Genomic DNA, 17,136 nt, shown 5'->3' with positions numbered 1-17,136 from the left:
GCGTCCGCAGTACCCTCTAGCCCAGGTTGTGTCCCCTCTTTCCACCTCCGCGGCCCCTCGCCTCGTTGCCCTATTTAGCAGTCGTGCCGCTGTGACAGATATTCGGCCCCTCGCCAAATTTTAGATGGCTGTTTTTGAGTCGCTGAAATTTAGGCCAGCTTTAGTACTAGCTATACTTAGCGATATCGCCGCCTCCTCTGTAGTTTATGAGGTGCGCGTTTTGACTGATCTAGAGGTGACCAAGCGTCAGAGGCGACCAAGCGCTCAGGATAAACGTGGCAGTGGAAGACGATGTCGCTAGCGCGATGGCTGCTTCTTCGGCTTCTATCAAGGTGTTTGCACTGATCTAACTCTCCTACTGTGTGCATGTGGCAGTGATTGTGGCTCAGCTTGATTCAGTGGGCAGGCCCATGCACTTTCATTTTCATTCTTCCTTCAGTCGCAACAACAAAAACAACACACCCTGCTGGTGTTTGAAATAAAAGAATAGAACTGACCAGCTAAAAACTGGCATAACGGATGGTGGCTTCCTGGCCTTGTGGGGCTCGGATCTAGGTGCTCTCACACATGTGGTGTGAGCTCCTTGTCACCGGGGGTATCTGTTGCTAGGCCGTCGTCATCGCATCAAATGGTGCGGCTGTTGCAACGCGCGTCTTGTCTTTCACTAAGAAAGGCACTCTGCTCGTTCCAAAAGCATAAAGAGTTTAAACGTTTGGTCATCTCGTGAGTATATTGTGAATTCGTAAGCGGATAAAATTTCTCTTGGGCGGTGTCTTCGGCTCGTACGATACTAGCGCCATATTCTAGAAACGCTCTTGGCGCTATTGTCGAAGTAGCTGCAAGCTATTGCATTAGCAAGTTCCTTATCTATAAGCTCCTATTACCTCTATTCCTATTACCTCCATGCTGCGATGCGCCTACTCCTTTAATTTTCTTTTTTGTGTGTATCGCACCTATTTATATCAGCTCTATTCTTCCTGCGCGGGAGTAGCAATGGCCCATTCTGGGCCAGGCGACAGCCCTCGGAATTTCCTCCTCTTTCTTCCTTCGGTTTCAGGGGGAGCAGTGCCATCGTCTCGCGTCTGAGCGGCGCTCAAGCTGCTTGGGTTGTGGCTGCTGCGACGCGTCTATTCTTTCACTGCTTTCTTTCACATCTATTAGTTTCAATTCTGTCTGCACGTGGCAATGATGGCGGCCCCGTTTGGATACAGGGATTTTTTCGCTCTTTTGTCGCCTAGTCAGCACGGACGTACGCATAAAAATCTACGGACAAATACATTTAAAACCCGACTTAAGGAAGTGAAGAGCGCCCACTAATTATTTCGTTAAATCGGGAAGTTCTTAACATCGTGGGTGCTATTTTTGCACCCTTAGAAATCTGAAATAGTAGCGAAAGGCCACCCAGACGCTATACCGCGGCATTGTATTTGCCGACAACCCGGGTCAGTGCGCATGAAAAGTCCGTGAAGGCAACCCGAATCGCAGATGGGCGAAAGCGCCATTTTGCCCCGCTGTGGTGGCTCAGTAGTTAGGGCGCTCGACTACTGATCCGGAGTTCCCGGGTTCGAACCCGACCGCGGCGGCTGCGTTTTTATGGAGGAAAAACGCTAGAGCGCCCGTGTGCTGTGCGATGTCTTAAATGTGCGACGTTAAAGATCCCCAGGTGGTCGAAATTATTCCGGAGCCCTCCACTACGGCACCTCTCTCTTCCTTTCTTCTTTCACACCCTCCTTTACCCTTCCCTTGCGGCGCGGTTCAGGTGTCCAACGATATATGAGACAGATACTGCGCCATTTCCTTTCCCCCAAAAACCAATTAAAAAAATAAAAAAGCGCCATTTTGTAAAATGGACACGAAGTCAAGGTGAGACGCGCCGCCGACTGCCGAGTCACTTGTTCCGCGCAGAAGCGCAGCTTGCAGCCCCGACAAAACAAACGCAGTGCCATGGCTTGGTCGCTTAGATGTTACTATTGGCATGCTGCCATTAAGCTTCCAAACATCGTGGCCAAATTAAGCGAGAAATCTTTTTTTCCCCAACTTAGTTATTCCCGGAAAACTTCGTAAAACCGTGTTTTGTGGTCGTTTGTTTTGTTATTTGGGTTTATTGAGTACATTATGGGGACTTGCCGGGGAATCAAGATTTTTTCGTTATATCGGCAACTTCGTAATATCAGGCTCCGTTAGATTCACTTTTAACCGTATAGGAGAACATGCAGCCGGTAAATGCTTTCCAGCTTAAAAGAAAACTCTCATCTCACACAGAGAAATTCATTACATGGTAACAATGCAACAAAAAAAAATTGCGGGACGATCAGGGGTTTGATGCGACAATTCAGAGAAACCAGTAGTCACCCTCGGTTGCTACTACGGTACTTATACTCCAGGAAATGCGTAACTGGTGGTGGTGCTTCAGGTGTATGGAGGCGGAGGTGTATTACTCACTTCCAAAGGAATCTGAATACAGGGGACGAGGGTGCAGCACAACTAATTTTGAAGGAAAACGTGATTATGTGAGAGGCGTCGAAGCTTTAAATAATTTTTCAGAAAGATCGAGTGGGTCGAAAAAATCTGTATAATTATTCTCTAGAAGTTGAGGTTATTGGTTCCTTATTGTTTGAATCCTGTAATTTACCGAGAGTTTCAGATTTCAACGTGACATATTTATAAATTGCACTGTACCTATTGCGAAAAATTTCGTTGGAGCGAAATTTCGTTGAGACGAAAGAAGCCCAAAAGCACTGTCAGGTTGGACAAGATAGTCCCAAAACATATTTATTTTCGAAGAAGTCGGTCAGCTTCTTCTGCTCTTTTGTGCCACGAGTGCTGTGGCGCGACTTTCGCACTCGGTGAGCAGTTGCGTCGCGACGTCGTCACGTTGAGCACCTATTAATATGCGGAGCACATCAAATGCTTCCATGACTTTTAGTGCAGACGGTCCTGCTAAATTGTCTCCGTAGCTGTCATCATCCGGTGATGCGTCGCTGTGGTGAACGCCCTCAATTATGGCTTCATCACTCAGCTCCTCGGAAGAAAGGAACTTCCGCTTCCTAGACAAAGTCGCCATGCTCCTGTCAATTGCAGCGCACAAGCACAAGTGACGAAAACTAGGGCAAACGCGCTGCTGCTGTTGCCAGGCTGCTGTGTCCTTTGGCGACGGATTGGTTGCGGCTCTGGTTTGGAAGGAAGCGGAAGCACGCGCGCCTTGCCGCAAGGCAGCCAGTCCGATGATCATCTCCACCAAGCAATGGTGGTCTTCATGTGCGTTTCAATGAGTAGAACAATTGACTCCAGCGAAAGTTTAGAGAAACAAAGCAGGATGGACCTACCGAAGTACACAGATGGGCGGCGATATTCTTGTTTTATTGTAAGATAGATTTTTAAACCCAGCCTCGCGTAGTAAAACTTTTGTAGAAGCGGAAACGCATCCCAAAAATGGTTCGTTGTAATAAGAAATTTGTTACATTACTTTCTATAGCGAGCTGACGGGGAATTGGAAATATTTCGTTGAAGCGAAAATTTCGTTGAAGCAACGTTCATAGTAGCGGGGTTCGACTGTATTACATAAAATTGCGGATTTTAATAAGAACATAGGTGGAAATAAATACTACAGGCCGGATTCACATTTTTCAGCGACAATTAATATTCAATGTTTTAATTCAGCGCGCATGCATGTCCTAAAATACAGTCCCACGGCTACTGACGCACATGACATTCATATTTCCGGTACGGCAGTGGTACTAGGTAGCATTTCAGTCGAAAAGGAAATCGTATAAAGTAGGTGCACCCTTTGGATTTAACACCTTTAAGATCTTAAACTTGCTGCTTTACGGATACATCACAGCAATCTATGAGCTTGACCAAGCAGCCTTCCTGATGCTCCTTGGCTCTTCTTCAAGGTCCGTCCTTGGGGCCATGGATGGGCGTCACCGGGAGAGTAGACGCACATCTCAACGTGACCAATTCCACCGACAAGCTGGTGATCATGGCCAACAATATAACCCTGGTGAACATACGCGTCGCCGTGATAAACTGCACGGCAGGGCGCGGAATGCAGGTCCGCACCGTCAGCCGCTACGGTGATTTCGTGATAATCCGCCTCTGGGAGGAGCTGGAAGTTGACCTTGAGTACACGCTGAGCACGATTTTCACGTACCATTGGATCAAAGATGGACCAATCACGCTGAAACAAACGTGAGTACAGTAGCTCATATGTACAATGTTGGAGTCCAGTGTGACAGTGACCTTTGAAGTGATTTGCGTTTGAAATGGAACTCACCTAAAGCTATGTGTTCCGAGGAGGTTGTAGCTTATGAAACGCAGCATTTCAGCTCGATCGCATGTAAACAGACAAGGCGTCAAGTGGGTGACCCCTCAATTTTGTCGTATAGACTGGTCCGCTACTAGATATTCTCTCCCCCCCCCCCCCCCCCCCCCGTATTCATGCAATACCAGCAGCATCACTGAGCGATGAACTCCTTCGAGGTGGTTGAGTAGATGAGGCATCCTGGTGGTGTTTCCATCGCCACGGACTGAATCCCGAATGTGGCGGCCGCATTTTTATGGCAGAGAAATGCAAAACGCGCGCACGTGCTGTGCCATGTCACTGCTTTTCAGGGACACTGAACGGACTAAAACGAGGATATAACGTTAGATTTTCCGCACTACCAAAACCGAACATCAGAACTTTCGTGAAAAATCTTCACCGACATGCATTATTTTCCGCTCTCTAGCTGGTAGAGTAAAAAATTCCCGGTTTTCCAAACAAACTGCCGAGCGAGCGCGCCCGATTTCTTCACAATTTGTTTTAAGTTCTTTTTCCTGTTGTAAGAAATTTCAAAATAAAAATGGGGAATGTTCCTAAGCTCAGCTTATTCTCTAACACTGCTATGGGAAAGGAAGAAAGTTACATTGTTTATTGACGCGAGAACGTTAAAGTTCCCGTTCAGTGGAAAATCCCGTTTGTCCGGGGCCGGCGCTTCCATATGAGAGAATGCGGATTGGTCAAAAATTTATTACAGTTACCTCAAGGCCCTTCGGTGAGGGCTTTACATGGGAGGGGACGTCACAAGGTGAGCGTCGGATTTCAAACATGATTACAACATCAACATCGCACAAATTGTAAACATTAAGGTCGCAACATGTTTCAGGCGAGATTATGGCAGGCAAGAATGCAAATTAATTGCACTGCAAACGAAATCGCGGCGAGATGGGAATCGAACCTGCATTTGGAGCCCGAGACAGACAAGCTACCCTTAGGCCACCGTGGCAATTTCGTTCTGCCTGGTCAAAGGGAGGCCTTGCGTGCCTTCTCCGACAGTGTCATTGTCTGCGAAGTCATGGGGACAAAACACTGCAGACCACTGAAGGGAGCCATTAGAGTTATAGCGTAGCGTGATCCGCGATCCGCCGCCGTCATCGACTTCCGCGAGGCGCCACTACGCGTGCGCAGAACACCATGAGGGCGCCAGATGGCGCCACGTTCTCGTGAGCTGAAAATGAAAACTGGTTTTGGGGCAAGAAAATGGCCCAGTATCTGTGTCGCATATCGGCGGACACCTGAAGTGCGCCGTAAGGGGAGCGATAAAGAAGGAAGTGAAAGAAAAAAGGAAGAGGTGCCTTAGTGGAGGGCTTCGGAATAATCTAAGCCACATTTAACGCTCACTGACATCGTACAGCACACGGGCGCCTTAGCGTTTCGCCTCCACCGAAACGTAGCCGCCGCGGTCGGGTTCGAACCCGGGTACTACGGATCACTAGCCGAGCGCTCTAACCACTGAGCCACCGCGGCGGGCAAAGCCCCAAGCCGATGGACACATCCTAGGCGTACGGGCGGAGCGTCTACGCGCACGGGCGTACGCAGAAGCCTGTCGGCGCATACGCGAGGCACGACGCGCGAGCAGGCGTGAGCGGGGCGCAGATATCTGTAAATAGAGAGTTTTAGTTTCACGTACGTAGAGGCTTCACGTACGTAGAGCTCTTACGGGTGACCAGTGCGCATGCGCAGAACGCAAAGTGTGTGCGCGAATCTCACGTACGTATGTGAGATTCGGATTTTTACGTTGCGGTCTTTACGTTGCTTGCGTACGTATCGTTGACAAACGTGGCGGCGCCCTGCCCGCCGCTTCACAGCGATAACAGCTTCGTCGCTAATCCCTCGACGCGATATCGCGTTCTAAACTGTTGTATTCGCCTTCGATTTGCCCATTATTACCCTCGCATAAAGTTTCAAGAGACAAATAGCTCTTGTTTTTCAGATATAAAAGCACTTTCGCAGCTGTTAAGCCTAACGAAGCAGCGCTGCGACGCAGTTCGATTGGCATGGTTTTGACTCGTCTTGTCTTAGAGTGGCTATAGCAGTGTCTGCATCTCTCAGTAGACGTCGCTAGGAAAAACGCGCGGCTACGCGCAGCGTCTGTCGCACACGTGCAACTAAAAGGGTTTGAAGCGACATGCGCGTATGCTGCGTAGACTTCTCACGTTTGCGTACGTGAACTCGGTACGTAAATGAAACTAAAACTCTCTAATAGAGAGTTTTAGTTTCACGTACGTAGAGGGTTCATGTACGCAAACGTGAGAGGTCTACGTAGCCTGCACGCAGGTGGTTTGAAACCCTTATAGTTACACGTACGCGAAACACGCCACGCGTTACGCCTAGCGCCATCTACTAAGAAACACAGACACTGGTTGTAGCCAAAATCATCCAAGACAAGTCATTAAGCGAAGCCATTCATAGCGAGACCGTTGCTATGACGACGACCAACGCTACTTCGTCAGGCTTAGCAGCTGAAAAATCGCCCTTCTGTCTGAAAAACAAAAACTATTTGTCGCTTGAAACCTTATGCGAGGGTAAGAATGGGGAAATCGATGGCGAGTGCAGCAGTTTAGAAGACGATATCGCGCCGAGGGATTAGCGACGAAGCTGTTATCGCTGTGAAGCGGCGAGCAGGGCGCCGCCATGTTTGTCAACGCTCCGTACGCAAGCAACGCAAAGACCGCAAAGTAAAAATCCGAATCTCACGTACGTACGTGAGACTCGCTCATACCCTTTGCGTTCTGCGCATGCGCACTGGTCACCCGTAAGAGCCCTACGTACGTGAAGCCTCTACGTACGTGAAACTAAAACTCTCTAATGTCAGATATCCGCGCCTGCGCTCGCGTGCATCTTAAGCGGTGTCCGGTTTACAACAATAGGAGGACCACGGGGCTCTCGGGGAATTTTTTTTTCTTTGCCTGGAGCTCTTTCAGGTTCCCCCACTTTTCTTCGCGATTTAAGTTATCCTTTCCGCTCTCCCCAAACCTCTTGTTCACCCCTTGAACATCTTTCTGTCGGCCCGAGAAGGGGAACGAGCCAGCACGAGGAGCATGGAGGTACATGTCCCTTTTCGACGCCCATCGCGGCGCGGCGCTGGGCGCGCAGTTGCTCTGCACATACGAGAGGAAGTGCCCATCGAGTTGCCGCTTAAGAGCGCGCCTTTCGTTTCGCGACTGATCGCGCGTAGCACGTGGTGCCAAGCGGAAGCGGATCACGGTAGCGGATTGCGGATCACGCTACGCCATAACTCTCTTTTAACGCTAGCGCTCCATACGCTTAAGGCGGAGCTTAAGTGTTTCCCAGTTTTGTCTATTGTGCATTTACGAGAACCACCTCGGCCTGGCGGGCCCGATGTAGATTTTAAAAGCATAAGCAGTTAAGCACGATCATTATGGATGTGCATGCGGGATAAGGTCTTGTCCTCAGTTCTAGCTAGTCACTCGTAAATGACGCAAGTGGACTCTCCGGTGAGCTGTTCGAGCACCTTAGACAGATGTGCGGACGGCCCATGTGTGCTCAAATGCTCGGCCAAAACAGTTGTGCACACTATGAGGTCTATTTCACTGCCACTTGCACAGACAAAGCTTTCCCTGAAGCGTCACCTATTTGCGAACGCAAATCAATCGGACTCATTTATCCAAGTCGTCTAGCACCCCACACTCTGCGAAGACCTCACTTTCAGTGATGCTAGCATTGCCCGCGTTAGTGTCCCGCTCATATCTCTTATATGCTCGAGGATATTCAATAACGTTTTTGATATCACCGAGGTGCTACAACGCGATATGACTACGTGATGTCGCCATCCTTGGGTAGCGCTTTACCAACCGATGCGTAGAACAGATCGAAAAGCAGGCTTGAGAAGCGAGCTGCGAAGCAAGGGAGGATAAAATTAACATTTTTCACACTCCATGGCTGGAGCTAGGCTTCTAATTTTCAAATCATGTAGTTTCTGCTAAATATTTCATGACATTTTTCATTCTTGACCTTAGATATTTTCATTGGGCACATTATAGGGAAAAGCTTGAACAGAGGGAACACTGATCTTTTCTGTAGCTTCCTCTACAGAGTGGTTCAAATTTAATGAAATAGACGGCCGTCGTAGGTGTCTTCTCGGTGAGTTTTACCTTTTAAATACACGACAAAAGGATTGCCTCTGGAATATCATTGCAACACTCTGCAAAATTCAATACAAAGTGATAATATTGGTTTATTGAACAGTTGAGAAAATCGGCTCTAGCATAAAGCAAACCTTATTGATCTAAGTAATGTTGCAGGAGAAAAGGGGCTTAACTCTGCCTCGAAATCAATGAGAAGCATAGCGTTCTCACCATGTGCCCTCACAATGCACCGGGTTCGGAGCACTCTAAACACCTGGACGTATTTCACGGCTTCTGTACCCCTTCGGTACGTTAAACACCGCATACCGACGCGTTTCATCAAGACATGCCAGTTTCGTCCAGAACAACAGACTGAAAAGCAAGGTGTTGACTCGGCGCAGCTAGTGAGTAAAAGTTGGTACCTCAGCAAGGTTACAGTCATCTGCATGAGTGACTGCCGGCCAGAACGCCTCGTATCTCTTCCGCGCGGGTCGAACATAAACATAGCGCTTTCCACATGTCAAGATTGCAACAAAGCAAACAGCCCGGAATTGGTAGCAGCATACCTTCATTCCCGGCATCACTGCATATAGTCATTTGGTTTAATGCCATAGAAATGAGCACTGAATTCCAATTAACCTAATGCCCCATCCCCTCCCCACGCTCCCATTGACTCCCTCGGAACTCCCTATTTAGCCTAATGACTCTCAGCGGTCCGCCTGCATTTTTCTTGCCGTTTCTTTAAATCTTCTAACCCGACACGGGTTGTTTCTAGTACATATAGGAAGACCCGGCACTTGACGTAAGTCTTCAAGGTAAATTATTTTGCATGGAGCTCTACATCGTACTGGAAGGTCTGTCGACGCGCCGTCACCTACCATAATCATCGATGCTTGGTTCCTTGTTTGTTACAGTCGAGCCCACTTATAACGAACCTGACATTCACGCGTGTGTATCGGAAGGTCGTAGTAAATGGGCTTTCTTTATTATGAGCCAAAAAGTACAATGTGTGTCAGCAAATATAGGTGTTTTTTTTCTTTAAACAGTGTTGTGGATGTGTATCTTGAAAGCAGAACCTATATTGCAGGTGTTTAAGCTCTCCAGCGCGGTCATAGACTCCTGACTGAATGCTTTCAGTGGACGAGCAGCTTTAAGGACGCGCAATACAAACGGTGATTGAAGGTTCACGGCCGCTGTGGTAGGCCAGCACCTTCGTCTTCTATCCTTCACAAGTATGCAGCAGTGAAGCTACCGTAAAGCATGTGCGCTTAGGACGTACAATATGCGTAACTCTTACGGAATGAGCCTGAATAGAATATATCATGTAGCGAATAAAAGGGACACCGCGCCGCTACTGTAACCTCTGCGCTAAACTAAAGCTGCATAGACTGTCTGCTACTATTTGACTTAAGTTTTCTTCAATTCGCGCGTACTGCTCGACCGCTTAACACGAGCGTGAGTCAGACAGTCTCCTGTCTGTTCGCGCAAGCAGGGCAGAAGGCGCAGATTAGACTATAGGCAGGAGACGCACGCCACGTTACCAGCATTCCTCGTGACTGATATTCAAGCTACTGAAGTCGCCGTGATTGGTTTATTACCGGTAGTGTGCAGTAGTTTCGCTTGCAACGCGCCCCCTGTCGGGGGCTTACCACGGTTCCACCACCACTTTACCACCATGGTTACCACCACTTTAGGCGATTTGCCCAGCCGGCACGCATGAACGCACGCACTGTATGACCCTGTAGCCTGTTGGGTTGCGCTTAGCCAGCGGCTAAATGTGTTTGCCATGCCGCATTTTTTAAATTTTTCTTCAGGAGTGGACACTGATTTTCATTGCGGGGGCCACGGGAGCTGGGAGGCGCTATTTGGTGTCAGCACTGACGGCTGGCGCACGTTTCTCGACAGCGGGTCGAGTTTACGGTGCTTCCGTGTTCGTTATTACTAAGTGGGGCTGCCACGGTTGTTCGTCTTTTCTTAGAGGCCGTTCCATAGCCTTTATGCATATTTTTAGGGTAACTACAAACTCGGCCTTTTAAACAAGCGTTTCTTATAACTGCGCCCGTTGTGAGAAGGCTTAGCTGTATTAATGTCGTTAGCATAGCATATGGCGTAACATATCGCACAGGACTTTATATTTCGTGGTTGCTAGCACTTTTAATCCTGTTGTTCCTTGTGTACTCGGTTCTAGGCATTTCAGTTCTTTTTTTTCACCACGTGTCCAGATCCTTATTGTACAAGTATATTAAGGTTTGACTCCCAACCTTTTAGCCTCCATTGATATCTGTCTCACAAAAGATTGGTGCCTATCCGATTCCCTTGACCCAAAGCACCCCCAGCCCATACCCTCCGAACAGCACTTGAAACAAATCTGCCGAAAGTCGCGTGTTCAACCTCAAGTGCTTGTCCAGATTTGCTCGAAGTACGGCCCCGTTCTCAGAACCGCTACAGAGTATTACAGCACACGTCGTATTTTACTGACAAACTGCTATCGCATTTGGCCGAACCTCGCTACGTCCAAATTTTGCGACACATTCTTAGGACTGGCGCTCAATTCTTATCCAACGTGCAGAAGTGCTGGGCTGTGTACACTTATCCTTTCGTGGTCTAAGTTCGATTTAAATGGATTTCTCTATTCACGCAGGATGGCCCGTATGCAGCTGCAGCCGGGCAAGGCTCATTTAGCCTATCCTTGCTACGACAAAAAGGACTTCGTGGTTCCGATCAACCTCCGCTTGATTACGCCCCGCCGCGTCAAGGCGATTTCGAATGAAGGCTACGAGTGCAAGCCTCGCAAGTGAGAACGCGCCCCCTCTTATCGCGTCTCTTCAGAGGCTTGGCGCGCTTTTCGCCGCTTTCTTTGTTGCATCATCACATTTTTGTCGTGCAAAGCTCGTGGATGTAAGGCAGCGTTGTGTTATTTTTTTGGCAGTATAAGGGTGAAGCTGAACGTGACAATAATGCTACAGATGATGTATAATTGAACAGAAAGCAGGTCTTAATATGAACCGCAGCTCCAAAAGTGAACGGAATTCGCGTTCTTGATTTCTTGGATTGCCTCAGCACCCGTCGCGGTGGCTGAGTGCTAGAGCGCTCGGCTGCTGATCCGGAGTACCCGGCTTCGAACTTGACCGCGGCGGCATCATTTCGATTGAGGCGAAACATAAAGACGCCCGTGTGCTGTGCGATGTCAGTGCACGTTAAAGATTATCCAGGCGGTCGAAATTATTCCGGAGTCCTCCACTACAGCACCTCTTTCTTCCTTTCTGCTTTCACTCCCTCCTCTATCCCGTCCCTTACGACGCGGTTTGGGTATCCGCCCAGATATGAGACAGATACTGCGCCATTTCCTTTCCTTAAAAACCAATTTTCAATTTTGTTTCAGCCGTGGAAAAGAAAGTCGCCTTAAAACTGGATACCTTCTGGTAGCGCGCCTGACTCGGGGTTCATAGTCTGGGCACTCCTATATACAAAGCGGAAAGTTTTAGATAATGCTGTGTGTGTGTGTGTGTGTGTGTGTGTGTGTGTGTGTGTGTGTGTGTGTGTGTGTGTGTGTGTGTGTGTGTGTGTGTGTGTGTGTGTGTGTGTGTGTGTGTGTGTGTGTGTGTGTGTGTGTGTGTGTGTGTGTGTGTGTGTGTGTGTGTGTGTGTGTGTGTGTGTGTGTGTGTGTGTGTGTGTGTGTGTGTGTGTGTGTGTGTGTGTGTGTGTGTGTGTGTGTGTGTGTGTGTGTGTGTGTGTGTGTGTGTGTGTGTGTGTGTGTGTGTGTGTGTGTGTGTGTGTGTGTGTGTGTGTGTGTGTGTGTGTGTGTGTGTGTGTGTGTGTGTGTGTGTGTGTGTGTGTGTGTGTGTGTGTGTGTGTGTGTGTGTGTGTGTGTGTGTGTGTGTGTGTGTGTGTGTGTGTGTGTGTGTGTGTGTGTGTGTGTGTGTGTGTGTGTGTGTGTGTGTGTGTGTGTGTGTGTGTGTGTGTGTGTGTGTGTGTGTGTGTGTGTGTGTGTGTGTGTGTGTGTGTGTGTGTGTGTGTGTGTGTGTGTGTGTGTGTGTGTGTGTGTGTGTGTGTGTGTGTGTGTGTGTGTGTGTGTGTGTGTGTGTGTGTGTGTGTGTGTGTGTGTGTGTGTGTGTGTGTGTGTGTGTGTGTGTGTGTGTGTGTGTGTGTGTGTGTGTGTCCAAGGCGAGAGGTCTTGGTTGCCGGCAAGTAACTCACTCGAACGAGACAGGGTGGAAGAGAAGTTCTGCACGAACTGACGGAAATAAGAGCATAGCCCTATATGAAGCTACGCAGCTCTTTCAATGAAGTCGGTCAAGGGAACTCTGCAACTGTACTACGTAGTTTGGCGAGGCTGGGAAGAACGGCTTCCTAGGATAGCTGAAAAAAGCACAAAAGTAACACACAGATTAACACAGAGAAAGAAACACAAAGACAGGCGCTACCTCGCACCTGATCTTTATTCGAGAAAGGTGCGCGTATAAATCGGAACACAAACGGAAATAAACACACAGGCAGCAGTCATCAGATTTGCCACCACGCGTATAAACCAATCCCAGAACGTTTGGCATACAATTAGCGCTATTCAAGCTCATGTAAACAGTTTCCATGAGTTCACAAACCAATTGGCCACTGCGCATGAAAAGGATGGTTGTGCTGCCAAACACCAGTGTGCAATATTTATTTTTCTTTCTGTCGTTGTTGCGACACGTGCGGCTAATTCTTCGGCAGGTTATTCAGGGAGACTCCCCCCAGTAATCTCTTGTGTTCTCGGAATCTCATTAGTACAACTCAAGGCCTGGTCTAAGTGTAAAGCACCGCAGGAGAGTGGCAACATGCAGACAACCCTGAATCCACACATAATTAACGGGGTTGTGTGCTTGATGATGCACTCATTTCTTCCTTCTCTTTTTCCACCATAATTCTCCCACCAGTGCACCTGCGAATAGGTTGCATCTAACTACTGAGGCGCACAAAAGACCCACTGGACGTTGTACTGTCCTGCTTTATTAAGTTCATGCTCCATTTTGCGCACGTAGTGTATCACTGCGACTGTCCGACGCTGCGGGACCAGAGATTTTGGTCTTCAGCCCGCCTAGGCCCACTTCAATAACCTGGCGCAATCTTGCATGATCACATGCTTTGGGCATCCGCTTCCTTTTCGCCTGCTCGCCTATGAACTGAAACTTTCATTTATTGAATGTGGGTCAGATTTTGAGATGACCGATTAATACACAAACTTGCAAGTCTGTTCTTAATAACCTTGGAGTGACCGTACGAATGATAAAGTAGCGCTTTTATGCCCTACGCTGGTAGGACCAAGAAACATGACAGTGCCTAAATTACAATAACAGACCTAGAAACTGATGTGTCCTTCTTTTGGGATCTCGGCATTGAAATTAAGACCCAAGATGCTTTCTTTCAATACACTTAGGGCATCTAAAACACTGCGCTGTAGGTTAGGTTGAAAAGGAAACAAGATCGAGATAGTCGTCTTCATATCTATACATTTCGAGGTTCATCCCAGCTGACTTAGGTTTTATGGCTTCATCTATATTATCAAAGAAGATGCCGCTAAGGATAGATGCAACGCAGGACCCCATGCAAACACCGATATGTAAACAAGTATTTCAACAAATGACCCAACCAAGATTCCACATCTAGACACAAATGTAGGCTCGTCATTTTCATCGTGACCCATTCTTGAATACTCTCAATTAGCTCGATATGTGGCACAGAGTAATATAGATCCTCAATATTCGGACTAAAAGCGATGCGCTGTTCTGGATTGTTGGTCATCAGAACACCCTGGTCACCACAGACCAGGGTGTTGAACCGGAACCGAAGTTGAACCCGAAATCGGAATCGAACACGTATTTTTGCCCGAGAGGAACTGATTTGAACCTAATTTTTTCGCCATCTTTTAACTGAACTCGAACCACAACGATTAAAAAGAACCGTTGCGAAGTGCTTACTTGATTCAGCTGCACTATATTTGCAACTCGGCTTATTTTTTTTTCTCAGACAAAACGACATGTTCCAGCGCGTAGATTTACGCACCTAAAGCTGTCTGCGCTAGGCAGTGCGAAAATGGCGAGCGGCGCACAGTGACAACCATAACTGATGTAGGATGCCTGGTGTCTAAGAAGAAAGCTTATTGACGCTTCTGCAATGTGCAAACGCTACCTGGAAGGTGGATGCCCAGGGAAGATCCCGGGGGTGGCTAGCAGCCTAACACGCCACCTGGCAGTTGGCGCACCCACACATGCCACCGCAGGTGGTGCGTGAAGAGTTGCGCTCAAACTTCGCATTACCAACAATCGCAAGTGTCTGTCAATTTTTTACCAGTAAGTGCCCCTATGTGCGCCCACCAGATTGTGCACGCGTGTGCACATGCACAGGCGCACGCGCACGCACAAACACGCAACCACACAATCCGCAGTAGTTTATGAAGTTTTGAGAAACTAGGCTGCACTGCTAGCGCAGGAACGGAAACAACTACCATAGTCTAACCCCAGTGGTATATAGGCTGTATTTGTCGTGCAAGAGCGCCGAGCGCAACTGCGCTCTAGAAATTTTGAAAACTGAAATTCATGTTACTCACTGTGTTCTACACGCTTCAGATTAAATAAGGAAACAAACAATAACGATTATAAAGGTAACTACTAATATTACTTAACCTTCCAACCAGTAAACAAAAATGTGTTAGGTTTATTCTGAGGCGGTACACTGCTGACAATGCTATGTCGGAAAAAGCGTTCTTCTAACTCAAAAAGCCAATATTTAAAAAAGCAGGACATCCTAGCCAAAAAACCCGGTAGACTGGTCTTAGCTCGTCGCTGTGCTAATTGTAGGCCTCCTGCGTCTGGGTCGGTCACGTGTGTATTCGTGAAAAAAGAAAAATCTTGTTCAAAGTTTCCAACCGTGTTGTCTGTTTGCCTTTTCTTGAACGCCGCTTCTGCTATCTTAATAGCTATCATTCTATGTTTTGCATTTGTTCATTGTGTTTCCTTAATGATACATGAGTTGACATCTATGGTACCGAATTTTGGCGGAATTCTTGGTTCGGTATATTGTGTTAGTTTTTTCGCTTTTGCTTCTGGCAGCCCTAGGCCGCGAGTCTAGTCTTGCTTAGAGATACTTTTCGCAGATATTATACAGTTCGTCTGGGCAAAGCGTTCATCATTTTCGGAGTTTAATAAAGCCTTCTATCTCAACAGAAAGGCTCGGTGACGGAGGAGGGCGTGAAATTTGAAGGGTGTTAGGATAGGGAGGGTGAATCTTGTCCAGGCATGATGGCTGCTAAAGAGTATTAACCGGTCGACCCGCAAAAATATGAAAAGAAAAACGCCTGGGCTCTATTTCATACATTTGGTAGCCGGCAATCTGCATCAGCTAACTGTGCAGCCTTTCATACTTGTTGCCTTTCTCACCTTGGTTCTCATGGTGTGACAGGTCGCAGTTTTACTACTACTGAAACTATTTCATACAGGAAATTACACGTGATTGTAAACGCAGCCTTCCATACTTGTAGCCTTTCTCATCGTGGTTCTCCTGGTAATATAAGTCGTAGTTTTACTAGTGCTGAAACTATTTCATACGGGAAATTACACGTGATTGTAAGCGCGGAGTTTCGGAAATGCGGCAGGGCAAAACTTACACAATGCTGCTGACACGTAAGCTCCACCTTAAATGAATAAAGCGATATGCAGAATGCCATTCCCTACTTTAGATTCATAGATCAATGCGATTTTCATGTTCCTCCTGGCACAATGGTGCAGCGGTTAATCGATGCGCCACTGCCATGCGATGGCAAGTAATCCTAGTAGTGGGCCTTGTGCTGCCCAGGTTGCTGCTCTTCCCGAGTCACCAATGATTAATATAACAACCACCTGCCACGGTGGCCAGTTCGCTCACTATCCAATGGGCAGGTTGTGATGATGCCGCAAGTTCGCGCGTCCTAGGTGGCCGACTTGCCTCCTAGGCTGCTCTCTGGGGAGCACCTGCCAGATCCATGCTCGTGATTTTCCGCCAACAGCGCCGACGCCGGATTTTCTGAGTAATGAGGCCTTCAAATTTATCACATTAAAAAGAGGGACCATGCAGCCCTTCTGGCCTACTCACCTACTCACATATGAGTATTTCGTGTACAATACGAGGTGTGCCACCAGCGCCTTCAGAGCCTTCGCTACTTGTCCGTCGCTTCTTCGGAATGCTGTTGCAACGAATTAGCAAAATGGCGATGTTGATGGAGCACCCTTGAGGGTTGGCAATGGGAAAATTTAAAAATTACCTGTGCTGTAAGCTACCTCAGAAGAACACCTCAATGCTTTTTATTACCACCTCAATACTTTTGCTTCGTACAAGGCGAAAGTTCGTGAATCACGGCCAGGAATAAAGGCAAGATAGGAAGTTGCTGCCGTTGAGTATATACACATATATGTATGGCTAGCTGCTAATAGTGAGCAACCGGCTGTTGTAGGGTCGTCAACGCCTGGAAACAGATAGGACATAAATAAAAAAGCCAGCTATCAACGGATCATCAGCGGTAATCTCTAGGTCAGCTTATCGTCAAGGTTTTTGTTCCATTCAAAATGAACCAAAAGATTCCGTCATTGGATTATATTCTTCAATTCTTCGTGGACAAAAAAAAAAGTGGCACGTGCGTCCTCCCGCGTACACTCCGTACGATCGCCGCTTCAGTATTGATCGGAGACAGCGATTCATTGGATTTGACGTTTGATTCCA

General features: G+C 47.7%; 1 protein-coding gene across 1 annotated transcript in view; it reads left to right on the top strand.

Annotated features, from left to right (window-relative positions):
* Nucleotides 1-3,916: 3,916 nt before the first annotated feature.
* Nucleotides 3,917-17,136, top strand: part of LOC144129753 (uncharacterized) — a 96,332-nt gene continuing 83,112 nt past the window's right edge. Inside the window, exons 1-2 of the mRNA XM_077663832.1 lie at nt 3,917-4,191; nt 11,051-11,203. Of these exons, the coding sequence (XP_077519958.1) occupies nt 3,917-4,191; nt 11,051-11,203 (428 nt within the window). The remainder of the gene's footprint in view (nt 4,192-11,050; nt 11,204-17,136) is intronic.

The sequence above is a fragment of the Amblyomma americanum genome, chromosome 4 (assembly GCF_052857255.1).
Source record: "Amblyomma americanum isolate KBUSLIRL-KWMA chromosome 4, ASM5285725v1, whole genome shotgun sequence".
NCBI classification, from domain to species: Eukaryota; Metazoa; Arthropoda; class Arachnida; order Ixodida; family Ixodidae; genus Amblyomma; species Amblyomma americanum.
This window is presented reverse-complemented; position numbering and strand designations above follow the sequence as displayed.